This window comes from Lipophrys pholis, assembly GCF_963383615.2.
Source record: "Lipophrys pholis genome assembly, chromosome: 13".
Classification (NCBI taxonomy): Eukaryota; Metazoa; Chordata; class Actinopteri; order Blenniiformes; family Blenniidae; genus Lipophrys; species Lipophrys pholis.
Genome location: NC_137632.1, coordinates 8783889 through 8802668, shown reverse-complemented (window position 1 = coordinate 8802668; position 18780 = coordinate 8783889). Strand labels below are relative to the sequence as shown.

The 18780-nt window shown below is 41.4% G+C and overlaps 2 protein-coding genes across 3 annotated transcripts; both read left to right on the top strand.

Moving 5' to 3' along the window:
- The first annotated feature begins 41 nt into the window (after positions 1-41).
- On the top strand, positions 42-11452 carry piga (phosphatidylinositol glycan anchor biosynthesis, class A). Of its 2 annotated transcripts, none has more exons than XM_080479118.1 (7): positions 42-167; positions 458-928; positions 1962-2232; positions 2870-3002; positions 3405-3537; positions 6486-6692; positions 8580-11452. In XM_080479118.1, exons 2-7 carry the CDS (start codon positions 482-484, stop codon positions 8841-8843), a joined length of 1455 nt encoding a protein of 484 aa, XP_080335244.1. In that variant the 5' UTR covers positions 42-167; positions 458-481; the 3' UTR covers positions 8844-11452. The 2 variants fall into 2 exon arrangements, with proteins under 2 accessions (XP_080335244.1, XP_080335245.1); XM_080479119.1 differs by having other exon boundaries at positions 458-766; positions 8580-9820.
- Positions 11453-13788: 2336 nt separating this feature from the next.
- asb11 (ankyrin repeat and SOCS box containing 11) lies at positions 13789-17211 on the top strand (the record flags this gene model as incomplete). The annotated part of the gene is made up of 7 exons (XM_080478175.1): positions 13789-13873; positions 13984-14063; positions 14159-14266; positions 15235-15385; positions 15473-15607; positions 16022-16210; positions 16368-17211. The coding sequence occupies 7 exons, from the start codon at positions 13789-13791 to the stop codon at positions 16490-16492; spliced, it is 873 nt and encodes a 290-aa protein (XP_080334301.1). The 3' UTR covers positions 16493-17211.
- Between the last annotated feature and the right edge of the window lie 1569 nt (positions 17212-18780).

The following is an 18780-nucleotide window of genomic DNA, read 5'->3' as shown; positions in this document are numbered from 1 at the left end:
TCCAGAGCTGAGAGAACCTTTACGTCATACGTCATCACGTCCGACACAACCAGGAACTGCTGAGGGCTGCTGTCTGGCTTGCTCGGACTTAACGGATAAAAATGAATCCAAAAATTAAGTATGCGGTTGTTTTCAGAGGGCGGAATGAACTTGACGTTATAATACAGGTAAGATTAATGGGGATGAGGAAACTGTTTGCTGTTATGCTCGCTGAGTGTTTAAAAGAAAGACAATATTTGTTAGCTTCATGCTAATGCTGCCAAAGGAGAGAATATGCTTGATAAAAATATCGTTTCTTTTAATCTGTGCGGTGATTGTAATATCTGCTTTATGCTGATAAGTAGCAGCGTAAGTCACAAGGGAGTTACGTGTGAATTGACTGGAGATTTCACTGTTTAATTACTGCTGTCGTGTATTTTTTATTGACACTGACTGGTAAATCGTCTCATTGTTTCAGCTGTGATCACATCGATACTCAACAATGGGCCGAAGACGAGTCGCAGCTGCCAACAAACCTGCACCTCACTCAGCCTCTGGAGCTCCTGCAGAGGCTGCCAGGGTGTGCAGCAGCAGGAAGCACAGCGTCTGCATGGTGTCTGACTTCTTCTACCCAAACATGGGAGGAGTAGAAAGTCACATTTATCAACTTTCCCAATGTCTCATTGAGAAGGGACACAAGGTGGTGATTGTCACTCATGCCTATGGCAGGAGGAAAGGTGTCAGATACCTGACCAATGGGCTGAAGGTGTACTACCTGCCTCTGCAGGTGATGTACAACCAGTCCACCTCCACAACCATCTACCACAGTCTGCCTCTGATGCGCTGCGTGTTTGTCAGGGAGCGCATCACTGTGGTGCACGCTCACAGCTCCTTCTCTTCCATGGCCCATGATGCACTGTTCCACGCCAAGACTATGGGCCTGAACACAGTACGAGACTCACAATTATTTCATGTTTTTGTGGGGTTTAGCTTCAGGTCTATTCATAAAAGGTTTTCCAGTTTCATTGACATCTATTCAGTGTTAAAACAGAAAGTTGTTGTTTGCATAAGAAAGAATTTAATATATAATTGAATGGCATCAGAATAACAGGTGAAGCGTCAACCCGAGAGTCAGCTCAGCCAATTTGCTTTCTCTGTCCAGTGTAGAAGTCCGCTCAGCTTTATACATTCCTGGTCAATCTGAGATGGCGGGGCATTTGATTCCATATTAGGCGCAAAAACAACCGATGAGATCAGAACATCTGGCTTCGCTTAAGAGGCCTCCTCACCGCCTATAGCTTATCATAACGAGGTGAAGCATGAACGTTAGCCTAGTTTTACTGACGCCAAGCGCCAGGGTGAAACAGTATAAAAATATAAAAATAAGATATAAAATATACTTCATATTTTCAATTTGAATCTAATTAGTTGTTTTTTGGGGGGTTTTCTTTACTAAAAGCTAACCCCAAGCTGATCACCTCTCCCTCCGCTCAGCTACAGATTTCTGTTATGTTTTGTTAAAACTATTCTCTGCAGAAAAGGTTTAAAATTCATGGTTTATGTTTTTTGTCTATTGTTTTTAATACGTTGATGTCTTGTTTGGGTCCTGGGAAGTTTTTTTCTTTTGGGTCTTTACCTGAAAAGGTTTTGGGAACCTCTGCCTTAAAGAAAATATCTTCCACTTATTATATTACAGTGGAGTGCCAACCTTTCTATGTGGAGAATAATAACAGTCTGTTGTAATTATACTTTCCTTCAACAATGAAACTACCTAAAATAATGATACATGTAAGACATGTAGAATTCACTTTACTTGTTACTAAAAATGCCTATAATTTCTGAGGTATTCAGTCTACTTTAGTTTTTAGTTGCCTAAAGTTTGAAGTAATTGTTTATGGTTTAGTGCACTTTAGCGGCTTAAATGTTTACATAACAAAAAAGAAATTGAGGTGTCTCAACACGAACATTTTTATCATTCACAGGTGTTCACGGACCACTCGCTCTTTGGGTTTGCCGACGTCAGCTCGGTGCTGACCAACAAGCTTCTGACCGTGTCGCTGTGCGACACCAACCACATCGTGTGCGTGTCGTACACCAGCAAGGAGAACACGGTCCTCCGCGCAGCCCTCGACCCGGAGATCGTGTCCGTCATCCCCAATGCTGTCGACGCCACAGACTTCACTCCCGACCCTTCCCAGCGCCAAGATGACAGGATCACTATTGTTGTCATCAGCCGTCTTGTCTACCGCAAAGGTACCAAGCGCCTATTGATTAGAGTAAACTTAATTGATCAATTTGGAAAGGTTGCTGGAGGAAATTAAGAATTCCAGAATCACCGCATACAGAAAAAGACAGAAAGTTGTTGAAGTTGTTTGAAGTGGTTCCTTGTTTTGTTGTTTTTTTAACTAATATCTGCGGTGAAGTGTTAGGCTGCACACTTTGTAAACTCTGTGTATAAAGTTGCTCTGTAACTACAGTTTATTTATTTATTTTTTAATATATCTTTCTATATTTCCATTTGTTCTAGTAAGCAGGGCTTGTAGCTGCATTATGCTGTTATGATTGAGGTGTTGTGACTGACACCAAAAGTTCAAGTACTGGAGTTTAATTTTCTTTTATTCGTTGTTTATTTAAAACAAATTTAGAGACTTCCACTTCACTAATAGCATACTGCTCCCCATTCTAAGAATATTTCAACTTGCATAACCATAAAAAAAAATCATTCAGTACCATCTTATAGTGCAAAACAATGTCTCTTCACATTGTAATAACCCGGTTATCTTTTAAATCAGCTTCAGAAACCCAGTGACTCCAAAAATAACTTAATAATTGACACTCTGATGTTAATGGTGAAAGAAATTAAGCGCTGACGTTTTCCTTCTCCTCCCAGGAATTGATCTTCTCAGCGGAATAATCCCGGAGCTCTGCCTCAAGCATCCTGATCTGCACTTCCTCATTGGTGGAGAGGGACCGAAGAGAATAGTGTTGGAGGAAGTGAGAGAGAAATACCAGCTTCACGACAGGTACCACTGGACACTCTTCTTTCCTGGGGTGATTCGATAAGGAGGCAACACTGACAGCAAGAAAATCTCTGGTTCCAGTCCTGTTTGGAGTCTTTCTGTGTAGAGTTTGCATATTCCATGCAGGAGTGTGTTTCTACAGGTACAGCAGTTTTGTCTCAGACTCTTAAAAAAAAAACATCAGTATGAAGTTAAGTTCCAACTCTAAATTGCTCATCGGTCTGAGTGGGTGTTGAACTTGTGACCTTTCCAGAGTGTAAACTGCCTTCACACAGAGTCACCTGGGACTAACTTCTGCACCTGTTTAATTAAGTAATATCTTTACCTCCGATCGCACTTTAGTATTTATGTGTGAAGCAGCGTTACCGCAGCTGAGTGTAACATGTATGACCTCTATGTTTGTAGGGTGCGACTGCTGGGGGCTTTGGAGCATAAAGATGTGCGCGGTGTTTTGGTTCAGGGTCACATTTTCCTCAACACATCGCTGACAGAAGCCTTCTGCATGGCCATCGTGGAGGGAGCCAGCTGTGGGCTGCAGGTCGGTCGACTTTGATTCATTAAGAATATCATGTTGTGACAATGGCTGTGCAGACTTTCACTGTGAAGCAACAACCAGCTCAACCGGCTCCCACATTTTCCATTCTGTAACTGTAAACACCTGCCCCCACATTGTGTGGTGAGAGGGTGATTGCGAAACTGTTTTTCTGTGGATTTCAGGTACTTTCTATGAGGCGTGTTAACACTTGAATGGACTGGCACCGTCTTGGTTGCTTGCTTTTTTTGGCCATGTCATTGAGTTTACATAACATTTTTACATCCACTGGCCTATCCAGTGTCTGATGTCTTCTCACATGACAAAATAAATGTAGATGAAATTTTTAATTTATTACTCGTGTCAAATTTCAGTTCAATAATTTGGCTTTATTGAGATGTTTTTAAGCGAGTAGATAAAGTCTGAGGCAAGACAAACAGCTTCTCTGAATCTAATCTAAAAAGACAGAGGAGACATGATGGAGCCTAAAATGTGAAAGTGCCTCTGATACAGATTTGCAGTTGAAGCTATATTTGATTCACATTAAACTAAAACAACACATGTTCCTTTTTAATGTACTTGTATAATTATGTCTTAGTTTAAGGCCCCCTTTACACGACAACGGATACGAGTGTGTCCGCAAAACTTTCTTTACTTTTGGGAGGTCCGTTTACACGACACCAGTGCGCAGATCCACTGTATCCGCAAAGTTTTTATACCGGCTCCCAATGTGGAAATATTCTTTTACGGTCGCTATTCCCTCCTGCAGAGACTATGTAAAATCAAGTAGCTCGGCATGTTGACTATTTCCTCAAACATTTTTTTGAATTGTGGTTGAATTAGAGCAGAGTCTGTGAGCCAGGCCTTCTCGTCCTACATCAGTGTCAATCTCACAAATTATCATTAATTCCCATAAACACAATCTTTAGGAAAATGTTCTTAGAAGAGTTGAAGCTGGTATAGCGGTAAAGGGTGGATCAACATCGTATTAAATCATGTGGTTTAAGAATGAGATGTCACTCACGTTCATATGCGTGTGAAGGCAGGCGGGTGTATAATTTGAGCAATATAGTTTACATGCTGCTGCTGCTGCTGTTTTCGCTTGAATATCTGGAAAGTGCTTCATGTTGAACCTTCAAAAAACTCTGCATATAGAACAGAGGATTATTATTGCAACAACACATGATCAGTAGGGTAAAACTAACCTGTCTCATGACGGTCTAATCCCAGCTCACGTTCCCTGTTAGTCCCTATTAGTACAATCCAACGCTTGGTGAATTCTGCTTCACAATGATAGGAAGAGCCGACGTCGAAGGATCAGTTTATGGTTGGTGAAAACATGCAACATGAAGAGAAACTGTTGTTAATGATAATTGTTAATGGGAGAATGATGGACCTTGTGTGGAGGACAGAGGCGAACATGTGTGACAGTGGAGGATGAGTCTGGTCTGTCTCTGGAGAGGGAGTAAAAGAACATTCTTATCAAGAACAGTAGACATCCACCTTGTTTAACTGTGGAAAATACACACACACGACAGTAAAATAAACTGTTAGATGGATGAAAGCAGTTGGACATTTATTCCGAACACAAAAAAAGACTTTGTTTTGTGAGCAGTTTAAGTTTTAAGAGAAACAAAGCCTCACTGCTCAGTGTCAGCCAACCAGAAGCTCAGGTGTTAGATCCTGAAGCGTTTACTTTACAAGACAAATGTTTACAGTGATTTAGACTGTAAACTAAGTCTGAACTGCTGCATGTTAATTATAACTTATTATCACAGAGTTATTTTAACTCTCTTAAGCTTGAGACGAGGTCATGTCGTTGCCAAATCTCTGCAGGACTGTTTATCCAAAGAGCAAACAAGTGCGGCAGGAAGAGAACAGCATGTCCGGCCCCACACTCCACTCGTTTTTTTTTTTCCAGAATATTAAATTAATGATACACTAATCAGTCATAACATCATGACTTCTGACCTAATTTTGTCAAAGTTCCTCTTTTGGAATCACAGTGACAATAACCTATGATGCACTTTGTATGTATTTAACCCATGGGGCCACTATTCAGCACTCTACCTGTTAATGGTCTTAATGGTGTGGCCGATCGTTGTGAGTCATATCAAAAGACCCTCAACCTAAGGTTTCAAACTGGTCTCAGCTTCTTTTTTTATTTATTTATATATATATATATATATATATACACATGTGTGCGTGAATGCTTTCGCCTTGCACTAAAACATGTAGTTTTGAAAGTTTATACTTTCTAATTCTAATTTTGTGCTTTTACCACTTCCTGGAATCATGAAGTGCTTTATTGAAATATAACCTTCAATCAAATATGGATGAGTAGAGTGTTCAGTGCTGGATGTTTTATCCAGAGCCCGTCGCTTCACAGTTTGAGGTGCACCACTCCATTAGTCTTTGATGAAGACTGAGACCGCTTTCCACAGGACCACATTAATCAATTAACTGGAGGTCAGTTGCTTTAGGCACATTCTCGCCCTATTGCAAGCATCTTTATAGATACGTCCAGTATGATTAACTAAAAAAACCCACCGTTTTTAAAGTGTGAAATGTTGGTGGAGCAGAGTTGCAGTCGATATGTATTTATTGACAATCATAGTTATTTTTAAGAATGTTTGCAACTCTGGAATCTTCTATTTGGTGTGATAACAGGATATAAATTATAATTTATCATCAGTATAACATCCTGTTTTACAGCATTTTTCTTGAAAACTAAAATATGAGGAAGTTATAAATTAAACCATAACGTCAAGTGAAGGATACAGAATAACTCCATTCCTTGAATTTTTCTCACCCCCTCTGAATTAATGCATTTTTTTAAAGCGTCATGCAAAAGGTGAATTATCCTGATGGTGGAAAATGTGATACTTCCACATGTTAAATTCTCCTGATTTCATGTCTATTCGTCGTCATATTTCTTTGTGTTTTCCTCTCAGGTTGTGAGCACTCGTGTGGGCGGCATCCCTGAGGTGTTACCTGAGGACTTGATCACCCTCTGTGAGCCCACCGTGCGATCGCTGTGTGCCGGTCTGGAGGCCGTCATCGCCCGGCAGCGGTCCGGCTCCGTCCCTCCTCCGGCCTCCGTCCACGCTCGAGTCCGAAACCTCTACACCTGGAAGAATGTCGCAGAGAGAACTGAAGAAGTAGGCTCGCCAAAACCTGCCTTTTCACTGAGTATATGTAGGATATGACGGTTTTAATATAATATCGTAATATAAGTAATAATTAAAGAATTAATATGAGCATGATTGAGTAATTGAAACAACTTCAACCTTTTCATAATAGCCCTCTTCATACGTTTCTATATTGTGCAATGACTGACTGACTTCTTTTTTTTATAACCTGGAGCCGCCCCAATGCAATTCTCCCTTTACAACCATATATGTCGTATGCAGTGACCTGTTATTTATGAGGTTCATTATGACCTGCAGAAATGAGGGCAAAGGTGGAATCGTACGTCGTCCTGCATACAGATTTTGCCAACATTAAAGCGTACACTCAAACATAGCCCCGGGCCATAATAACTAGTTATTTTGCTTGCATGCTTGTGTCTTTGACTTTTGATCGCCGATTGAGTTATTCTTTAATGACTGTTAATAATTTACAATGAACTGAGTGGAATGGCACATGCTCATGCTCCTGCTGTGATTTTTTTGTTTTATTATGTGTATGACCTCTCACTCTTGCAAGGGGTAATTCCACAATTTGTAATGTTATCATATTGGCGACGTCGCCGCCATGATAACAGACCAGAGCGAGGTAAACAAAGTCGTGTCGTTTACAAGCAAATGTCCCCCTCGCGGTTCAGTAGAAGCTCCTTCCTGTATGCATCTGAGCAGTTTTTTCATTTATGTCCTGCACGATCCCCTCGCTATTTGGTAGTTTATTCACATTCACATTAATTTATATTGATTTCAAGTGAAAACATTAAACTCTTGTCGTGATTTGTTACACAACAGTATTGTCAGTGTCTGAAAATGGCACATTCTGAAAACTGCTTCCAGTTCTTTTGAAACTTACACTGTCGTTTGCAGTCAATTTGCTCATGCAAAAATAGATTGCTAATAGATTGATGACAATGACGGATTGCAGAATGTTTGTGGCACTCGCTCTTTAGAAGCAAATGGAGCTTCCTCAACAAAGTGCACACTAAATTCCACTTATGACACCGTCACAATATCTGTCTTCATCTGGTCGCATCAAAAGACATAAGAATGACTGGTGGCCTGGCATGCTAAATGAGTGTTTTCAACATTTCTATCTGTCTCGATTGTACAGCGATCATTTTCAAAATGTTTATGTCAGTACTTTTCCATTACACAAATGATAGAACAGTTGCTTTTCCAGCGAGTGTCTCTGGCGTAAACAGCTTTAGTGGGTTGTTTCAGTAAAAATTAAACTGAAAACATCTTGATTAAAAATTCAATTCAGTTCAGTTTTATATGTTTCGCGCCAAATGGAACACAGACATTTCGAGGCACTTTAACAGAGAAAAACTCAACAATTCCACATGAGCAAGCATAAGTGACAGTTGAAAGGGAAAACTCTGTTTTTAGAGGATGAAACCTTTACACAGGTGGCGGCTTTCTGCTATTCCGGTTGGGGGGAGGAGATAGAAGAACAGATACACAAATAGAACAGACAGATAATGTGGGGAGGGATTCAAGCCATGTTTCGGTTAGGGAGGTCCAAATTCTCCATTCAATTAAGCAGACAGATCCGCTGGCTGCAGACGGATGGGGGCGGAGGCTCAGGCCACCAACTTCCAGTTTCACTCTGGTCCTGCAGGATGGGAGCGAGGGAGAGAGAGAGTACAGACCACAAGAGAGAGACAAATATTTGTGACTTGCAACAGTGAGAAAAGGAGGGAGGGAAATTCCAGCCTGATGGGCACAGGTACAATCATTAAACTGCCTGAACATGTTTTCTGAGTTTTTCCATCGCGTGATTTCTGTGTGCGTGTGAATGTGCAGGTGGTTCATGTCGGAGCAGGTCTTGCAGCTTCTCATTGTCGCGTTTCGCTCCTTCAGGTCTACGACAGAGTCTGCAAAGAGGACGTCCTTCCCTTGGACAGACGGTTACGGAGGCTGAGGTCTCACTGCGGCTCCGTGGCTGGCTCCATCTTTGCCTTCATGGCGGTGTTGGACTTCCTCTTGCTGCTGCTCCTGCAGTGGTTGGTACCCGATCACAACATGGACATGGCTGTCGATGCCAGCGGCCCTCGCGGAGTGTGGGGGGTAGAAACTAATAAGACTCGTTCCAAACGTACAGCGAAGCAAACCACAGAGACATAAACTATGTCGGCTCCGCCTCACCTCAAGCCTCCTGTACGGGTTCTTCGTGCTCCTCTGTGGTGCCGACAGACTGAGTGAGCTCATGGTCACTCCAAACACTGTTTACAGTTACATTTTTACTAAAAGGGACCTTATTGTGAAAGCATTTTAACTCCGGCTGCTCACGGGTTTTCATAGGAAATGATTAAATGGAGGCGTCTGGAGAATGTAAAAGCACTTTTTTTTTTCTAATTTGGGTCGAGAACAAATATGTTTAAGTAAGATGATCACAAAAGCTTACACTGGTTCATCCTGTGTCTATATGGACATTATATCACTGGATCTTACTGAGGCTGCACAACAAATCTAAAAAATTTAGTGGAAATCAACATGCACAATGTACACAACATCACAACAGACTGGGTGAACTGCTATCAGCTACCGTAATTTCCGGACTATAAGCCGCTACTTTTTTCACATGTTTTGAACCCTGTGGTTTAGGCCCCGTTTACACTACGCTTCACGAGGGAACACCTAATTCGTTTACACTGCAGCAGCGGACACGCTGACGACATAGTTAGTATGCCGGGGCACAGGAGGGCACTGTTGCTTGTTTTTGTAATGAAACCACACAGACTTGTGCACAGAGAACAGTACGCTATAAACACGAACAAATTCGTTTGGACTGATGACCAATCGGATGCTATCAGGGGTGAGTCTCAACTATTAAACTACCGATATGGACGATAAAACTAGACTACGGAATGCGAGTAATACCACTACGACTCTGTTTGTTTACAGGCGCATGAGCAAAAGGAACTATTTTCAATGGGAAGGGAGGGGAAAATATGCGCATGCACAGTATCGGCGCCCCGTTGCCTCTGGCAGTCCCTGCAGGAGGGAACTAGCGACCGTGAAAGAATCTTTCCCCCTTGAGAGCCGCTATAAAAACTTTGTGGATCCGCACACTGGTGTCGTATAAAAAGACCCCCCCCCCCAAAAAAAAAAAAGCCAAGCAAGTTTTGCGGATGCACTCGCATTCATTGTCATGTAAACGGGGCCTTGAACAATGACTCGGCTAGTTTATGGATTTCTAAGGGTTATCAAGCTTCATGCCACCAATACATGGGTGACGCGTTCAAGTGCATCATGTAACTCTGACCTTGAGCTAAATAGTCCAGACATTACGGTGCACGATATGCATTCATGGTCTGCAAACCCAGAATGAAGGAATTTTAAATACGGGAAAATTAATTCACCAAAAATAATCTCAATAATTGCAGACTGGCACAGTAACACACTCACACAGTCACCATTAGTGGCACTCTGCGACGCTGGTAATGAGCGGGACCTCCTTCACTTTGAGAAGTGCCTTTATTGGAGGACTGTTCACCATCAACTTAACTCTGCTTGAAGTCGCCAGAAACTGCTAAAATGAACTGGCGTGTCGTGACCCCGACGTGCGTTACAAACACATTTTCTGCACATCTGCCATTCGAGTGTTTTTGCATGTGTAGTTTTACAATACATGCAAAAACTGTATACATCCTGTAACTAAACATACAGAAGCTGTATTTTAGGCAACATTTATTAAGTTTTGTAACAATTTGCAACCGTGGATATTTTAGCTATTTGAACTGTTTTCACTCTTAGAAGTTTTACTCTTGAACCAATTATAACAATTTTAATCATTTTGCTTTTTTTTTTCCCCCCAAAAAATTACTTTTCTTGTGGTTTTGGCTGTTTTGGTTTTTCTAGCAGTTCCTGATATTTAAAGTCTTTTATATTTTCTTTGTCATGTTTTTCAAATTTAGCCTTTTAATTCATTTCAGCTTTTTAATTGTTTTTTAATCTAATGAGAACATTTTGGTTGTTTTCCCCATTTTACAGTTTCAGAAGCTTTTCTTTTTAAACCTTTTTGCCCCTTTTTAACCAGGACCAAAGACAATCTTTAAATACATGTAATTCTCTGAAAGCTCCATGACAAGAGTCATTGCAGGGCCACCGATAGGTTCAACTGTGGAGGAACCTTATACTGTAACTAATTGAAACTCATCAGACCAGCCACTGTTTTCAATTTCCTGTCTGATTTTGGTGAATCTGTGTGAATTGTTGCCTCAGTTTCCTGCTCTTATCTTGCAGGAGAGGCAGACGCTCCTCTGGCTCTTCTGCTTCGGGGTTGTTATGTGTGCAGAAATCCTCTTTTTCACATGAAGTTGTCACTTTTGCGTCACTCGTCTGGCCACTGGCATCAACACCACATCCTCACCCAGAGAGCTGCTTCTCACCGGGGATTTTCTTTTTTTTTTTTTTAACGGTCTTCTGTGACTCCTGACAATAGTTGTTGGATGGAAAAGGGAATCAGCTCAATGGGGGTTTTTTTCTCAGTCACGTCAATTCAAGATTTCTGCGTCATCCATGTAGTCAGGATGAACTTCAGCAGCTTGATAATCCACTATGATGTGGCCATTAATTGAGTTTTTAGAAATTTGTGTTAACTCGTGGTTAAAACTGTGTAATAATGTGGTGGCCGGTAAGTGTTCATTGCATTGAGCAGGACTAAAAGGGTGATTAAACACTGACTTAAACCTTTAACTTTTGGGGGGAAAAAACCCCTACGTCTATACATTAAAAAAATATATAAAATACAATGGTTACGTTTTCATTGAAACTGTGAAACTTCCTTACATTTTGGATTTTATCATTTATTCTTTATCAGCTCATGAGTCAAAAATGCAGTTTGAAAAATGAATATTTTTCGAAAGTAAACACGTTTAACTTTTTGAAATGGAAATATATTTGTGAAATTGTGCATTTGTTTTTTTCTGGCTCTTCTTTATTCCAGATTTCACATATTTATAAGTAAACTGGGATTTTTCTTCGAAACGAACAAAAACCCCGGGAAAAAAAATCAATTTACACGGGCTGATGTGCGGTTTGTCCAAGCGTGTTACAACAGGAGACGCTTGACAAAGAAAAGTCAAGATGTTGAGGTTATTAACCACACAGGAGGAGGAGTGGAGAATGTCTGCTCTCATGGAGCCGGGGTGAACGGGTAGGGGGGTGGGGGGGGGTTCAAGGCTGAACAATGGGGATTTGCATCGGGTGCGAACAGATTTACAGATAATACAGTTTAAGAGAGACCCATTTAAACACAATGCATTATTTAAAACACAATTCCTACATGACTTTTCATGTTCCTGATGAGTTGTTTTTAACAATTTAGCGATTAAGCTTATGACATTTATAGACTTACTGACGGATTTATATATGTATTGCCATTTAGCAGTTTTACTTTCAGTTTCTTTGTCATTCTGTTCCTTCACCATCCTGTTGTTGTTTGGCTTTCTGAGGTGAGGCATATTTAAGTCAACTGCTTCTACTCATGAGCTGTTCTTTAATAAATAAAGTACTTTTGTCACCTGGAGATAAGAGCAACATAAAAAAAGACAATTAAAATGTTTATTTACAGACATTTTGAAATGTGTGAAAGCCACAGGGAGCCACTAAAAAAAGGGGTGTCAACCCTAAAAAGGAGCTAAAGAGCTGTGGGTCACAGAGCGGTAAAGTCAATGCTACATGCAAATAAAAAGCATTAACAATCTTTTAATTTGAGTTTTTTACAGGAGAAAAGAAACAGGGATGTTTCATTTAAAATGCTTGACATCAACAAAATCTGACCTGAAACAAATGAGAAAAACTACAGAACAAACTAGAAACATGAAAGTGATATTTATGACAATTCTTCAGTGAAACGTTTGAGCGGTGGTTTGACTGAAAAGCTCCTCAGCCTGAGGACACTCGGAGGTGCAGCCGTCCTTTTGTGCATAAGTACTAGAAGCACCTTCATTGTTTGGGTCCGGCTAAGAACAGGAAACAGGTCTATCTTGGATGACGCCCATCAGAAATGTATTTTGGGCCTCGACCATTCAGTCTTCTGGACCAGTCATAGTAATTTTACAAACTTATCTGAGCCACTTCCTCCGTAGTGATGTAGTCGATTTGACCCATGTTGCAATTTCTGATTGATTATGTATTCAAATGTGAAAACGTCACACGCATCCCACATATTTATTTATAGAATTTCTTCAACTTGGGAGACTTCCAGTTCTCATTATTAAAATCAGTAGGCATTATTTGCTGGGTGGTTAGAAGGTATAAACCCAACTCATTAATCCTGAGTACTTTATGGATTGTTACTGCAAATTAACTCTAAAGTTACACTCTGTGCCTCGTTTTTTTATGTATTTTTCAAAATAAAAATATGATTTCCACCAGCTCATCCATCAGTGATAAATGTGTCCTCTGACCTGGTGGGAGTTATGGGCTTTTATTTAGAGCATAATCCAGTTTTCTTTTATTTTTGGCTTCACAGTAAAGTTTTAGTAAATCAGAAGGCTGAGGAGATCTAACCTCTCTGTTGGACGGTGCACGGACAACTTGTCGACAAAACCTCAACCCTGGACAACTCGTCCATGTGATTCTGGACAATCTCGTCCACGACCAAGAGTCTCTACACTCCTATTGGACTCTCCAGAATCCCCCCTGAATGAGTAGATGAAGTTTGTTTTGGACGTTTCAGCTTTGCTTTGACAATCCCTTCAGCAAGAAGTGAATATTTCTGGAATGTTTAAATGATCCCATGTTCAAACTGATAATTTAACCAGTTAAGACTCAATGATTCAGATTCTGTCGCAGATTTAGAAAAATCCTGCTCTGGTTTCCACAGAGGGTGAAACTAGCTCAAACGGCTTCTGTCGTTTCCCCTGCATGCATAATTCGAAGCTCTTTTTCTCCAGGTAGTAGGCCGGGGGCCTCACGGACCTTTCTTATGCACATAAGGTGAATCTGTACCTAGAGATAGCAGTGGGCTGGGGGTGGGGAGGTGACACCCAGATTATAAAGGAGAAGAGGTTCAGGTTCAGGTCAGAGTGCTGCTCAGTGGTGAAGGACTCAGCTGTTGATCATGGCCACGGTGGACGAGTGTATTCGACTGTGGTTCAGGAGTCTGGTCCTCCATGAGCCCACGGTTACAAACCCACTGATGGCTGGTAAGTTGAGAGACAAATCAAATGTCAGAGGTCTGAAAGTAGCTGTGGGGTTTGTTGTTTGGGCTCAGTTGGCACCGTATTCCTTTCCTCATGATCCCTCTGTGTTCTAGACAACTGGTTGGACAGATCTGCTCTTCACATCGCGGCCTTCGAGGGCAGACTGGGCTACATGCGTAACCTTCTCACTTATGTAAACCCAACTTTCTCTGATTGTCACATTATTGACAGAAGTTGAAGATGTGAGAGAATTGACTTGGGTTTTTTTTACCCTCTGGTGTCCCTCAGGGTCTTGAAGTGGACACAGTCACCATGGACAATGTCTCTGCTCTCCATGAGGCCTGTCTCAGCGGTCACTACGAGTGTGTGAAGTTCCTGCTGGAGAAAGGCGCAGATGTAAGACAAATTATTTCATTTTAACCTAATTGATCTCTGGTAAGCTGAACCAGTAAAATATAGTGTAATAATCTGTAACTCTACCATTTTGAAAATGTTCCCTTGTGAATCAAATGCTTAGACTCTTTTGTTCAGAGATGTTGAAGACCAATGGCCTGATGGCAACATAAAAAAGATCCTTAACATGTTAAACATCTTAAAAATAAAAATAGCTAAGTGCAAATTTCAACATTTAACACTAACGTTTGGTTCTTGACCTCTGTCAAGCTTTTTTATTGCTTCTTGTCATATTTTCAATATGTTCTGAATCAGTTTCTTTCAAGAACTGCAAACATCCAGTTTTTGGAGCATCTTCCTCCAAAGAACAAGATGTAACTTCAGATGATGTGATGAATAGAACCGGTCTTCAGACGGACTCATACGGTGCTTATGTGTCACAATAACACAATATAACCAGAAATAAGAAGTAATGCATGAGTTGCTATTATGGAGAGGAGGATATTATCCTGCGTTATAGAGGATGTGACAACTGGAAAGGAAAAGCTTTTGTTTTTGTTTTTGTTGTTTATCTCTTCCTCTTCCACTTTTTTTAAAACCATTTTTTTCCTTTTTGTTTCTTTGCTTTGCTTTTCTTTTTTTTTTCTTTTGTTTTTTGTTTTTCCAGTTCTTTTCCATTCTGGATCAGGACAGTCAATCAATCAGATTTTTTTTTTCTTTTTCTTTCAAACTACTACCGGTAGTTGTGAAGCAAATCATCACATTGGTCAACTTTGCTCATTCCAATGATTTCTACTGTATCTAAATTGTATTTCACAGGCAGGCTTAAAATAGCCCAAAACACCAATATTGAAAACAGTGGATTTAAACATCACCTTCCAGTGTTTCCACCTGACTGCAGTGACTTAAGAGCTTTTCAGTAACTTGCACAGCCCGGCTGCTCACCCCATTCCTCTCCTGCTTCTCCACAGCCGGACAGAGTAACGTTGGACGGAGCCACGCCTCTCTTCTACGCCTGCAGCAGCGGGAACGCTGCTTGTGTCCAGCTCATCCTGGAGCACAGCTCCTCTCTGCACATTGACCGCCATCTGGCGTCCCCCATCCACGAGGCCGCCAAGAAAAGTGTGTTGTGCAAACATGTCTGAGTGGAAACCTCAGCACCTCAGCATTGATTTGATTCTGATTTAAAAGGGCTGCTTCTCTCACCAGATCATAAAAAGTGCCTGCAGCTGCTGCTGTGCTGTGGGGCTCAGATTGACTTGGAGCTGCCGCTGGTGGGGACGCCGCTCTACTCCGCCTGCATGTCCCAGGCGTCGGACTGCGCGGAGGTTCTGCTACAAGCTGGTGAGTAGAAGTCAGAATCGATCATCCATCCATCTTTGCCAGCTCAATGTCCTGGTGACGCTGCTAGTGTGGGGTATGGATGAAGGCAGAGCACCGTCAGGTCATCCACCATCACTGAGAGACAGATAACCACTCACGGTCGCAGCCACGGGCACTTTTAGTCATTTAGCATCCATCCTTTACTTCATTGGTTCAGGATCCAGCTCAGAATGAAGCCAGTCAATCTGAAATGTTTGTTTTTGGACCGAGGAATGAAACTGCAGTACCAAGAAAAGAAAAAAAAAAAACATGCACAGGCAGAACATACAGATACCAGACCAAGACTGAAACACCCGAACAGGAGTACGAACCACTGAACAGCATCTCAGTCAGAAGCGGCAATCGGATGTTGAATCCTTCCTGTTTGTCACGCAGGGGCTGACGTGAGGCTCGGTTGCGAGCGTGACAGTCCTCTGCACGCCGCGGTTCGAGGCGGCGCTGCAGAGATCATCGCGCTGCTGCTGGACTTCGGGGCCGACGAGTGTTGCCGGAACGCCGACGGGAAGACTCCCCTGGACCTGTCGGCGGAAAACGGCGCAGTCAGGGCTGCACTGACCAAGAGAGGTGTGTGGAGAACAAATAGTCACAGCGCTGAAATCGAACTCTGTCTGGATACTTTCACGAGTAGCCATCCATCCATCCATCCATCCATCCATCCATCCATCCAGCCATCCATCCATCCGTCCAAGTTTGAACATCCATGCCTCTCTTCTCCTCCCAGAGATCTGCTCCTTGGCCCAGCTGTGCCGAGTCAGCGTCCGTCGCAGCGTCGGAGCGAATCACCTGCAGCAAATCTCCAACCTCTTCCTCCCACGACTCTTGAAGGGTTACCTCCTCTACCAGTGAGAAGTCGCCGCCCTGCTGGAGGGGCTTCTGATGCACTGATTGAAACCTCCAATTGTTTTGATGTGGAGGAAAAGAAACTCAGAGGATTTCTTTTGATATTATAGGAATCGCTCAGGTAACGTCTTTTAAAACAAGAGCAGGAGGTTTGTGCATTCTTCAAGGGGAATGTCACGTATTTACAGGTCAGAGTTGATTTTACTGGTGTTGCTCTTGTAGAAAACCTCAAGTAGCTCCGTGTGGAATCGTGGGAATGTTGCTTGAATTATTGGTGTGTGGAGAATGTACAGGTCTGAAAAACATGTGGAGACCAGCGATCAAAAAGAATTGACGTTATCGGTTTTGTTTCTTACCCCAAGGTTACATCAGACGCCAAATGCACACCAGAATGTACATCTACAACTGTAAGATAGCAAGTTGCATTGTGGGTAAAGTTGGCCTTCACTTTGATGATGAAGAAGGAAGGGAATGTTTTTTTTTTTTTTTCTTTCAAAGATAAACTCACATGTAACCTCACAAAATACCAGAGCAAAAATAGGTCAAGCTGTGTTTCTGCGCAAGTTTCACACTTTGTCAAAGTTTTATTGCTTTTGTTTATTTTCTTAACTCAAATGTACATAATTTCACATTTTTAATTGCTGGGTTGTGAAACAATGTAGAGGAAATTGCCTCTCACAACATGGTCATTTTTTTTTTTACATTTTATTCAATAAATCAGACACAAAACATACTTATGCCATCAGTGTGCCGCTTCGACTGAATAAACTAACAATTTCCTCCGGCGCCAACACGCACCAAGATACATAATCATCAACCAAGAATCACTGTTCTCAAACTATGAACTGGAAATACTCGGGAGATGTAATCAATCTGTCTTTGTTTATTGTGCCGTTTTAATGCAGTTATTAGGATTTAAAGTGCTTCACAGCAGGACTGATACAATTACAGGAAGACAATAACATGGAAACACAAGAAATGGAAAAAAGAACATTCAGAAAGAATGAATATTAAAGGACCTAAAGAAAGAGAAATTAGTTGTAAATACCCTGACTATGATGACTACTATGACAAAAACTGATGTTAAAAACCAAATGAAACCATTTATCTTCTATACTGTTTATCTTGTGAGGGCCATGGCGCCAATCCCAGTGAGCTATGTATTATTTAATTTAAAAACACGAGACTAAGAGTAAAGAAAGCTCTAGGAATTTTCAATTTGAATAAATTAACAAATTCTTTTTTTGATTCTTTATTTTTATTGCAGTTACACATCTACCTTCTTTATCAACGGAAACATAATACCCAATTTAAAATCATCAGGTGAAAGGTGTCATTAAATATTTAAAGAAAACATGCTACATTGCAAAGTTCTGTTGAACGATGGCTTTTAATAATGAATCTCAAGTGTTTCTGTTTTCCTCCACACGAATAAACTGCGGTAGATAAAAGCTTTTACCTTAAAATATATCATGTAGATACTGTAGGTCCTTCTATAAAGGCTTTAAATTGTCACACCAGCTACACTAATGATTACCTCCACATTACATACAAATCTAATGGATTAAGAAAGTTTGAATCTCAACATCTTCTTTTTAAATTGTGTATAGAGTGCATGCACTCATGACGGGTACATCACAGACTCTACAGGTCTGTTTGGTGTCCAAGAAGGATCTTCATCACCTGAAACTGACGGTCTGACCTGTAACAACGGCTTTGTACTGTTTGTACTGAAGTCGGCACAAAAAGAAATTCCTAAGTTAGATACATTCATCTTTTCACACAAAGGGAAGAGTTGGCACCAAGTCATCTTACCGAAGTGATAATGGAGGTGAATGTCAAATCAATTCAGTCATGCAACATTGAACAACCTGCAATGTAAAACCTGATATATTACCTTTTACCTTTAGGTCATCCTGATACTGAATCATCTGCCTCTATTGCACCCTCGCTCCCGCCTTCTCTACGGTCACACCAACCAGCTCCACATCCATGAATCAGGGGTTTGGGTTCTCCTGCTGAGCAAACCATACAGCTCAGCAGGAGTCCACGAACATTGCCGGTCTTAAAGTTTAAAAGGTTTGTGGAGGGAGATTTTGCAGCACATAGACAATGCTCCATGCCACACAGCTCGCACAATCAAGGTGTGGATGAAGGACCAGCAGATCAAGACCCTGTCATGGCCAGCCCAATCTCCAGACCTGAACCCCTTTGAAAACCTCTGGAATGGGATCAAGAGGAAGATGGAGGGTCACAAGCCATCAAACAAAGCTGAGCTCCTTGAATTCTTGCGC

Coding starts and splice junctions, on each gene's coding strand:
- piga (XM_080479118.1), top strand. CDS start 482: ATGGGCCGAAGACGAGTCGCAGCTGCCAACAAACCTGCACCTCACTCA. Junction 2,233..2,869: donor CCGTCTTGTCTACCGCAAAG/GTACCAAGCGCC, acceptor TTCTCCTCCCAG/GAATTGATCTTCTCAGCGGA. Junction 6,693..8,579: donor TCGCAGAGAGAACTGAAGAA/GTAGGCTCGCCA, acceptor TCGCTCCTTCAG/GTCTACGACAGAGTCTGCAA.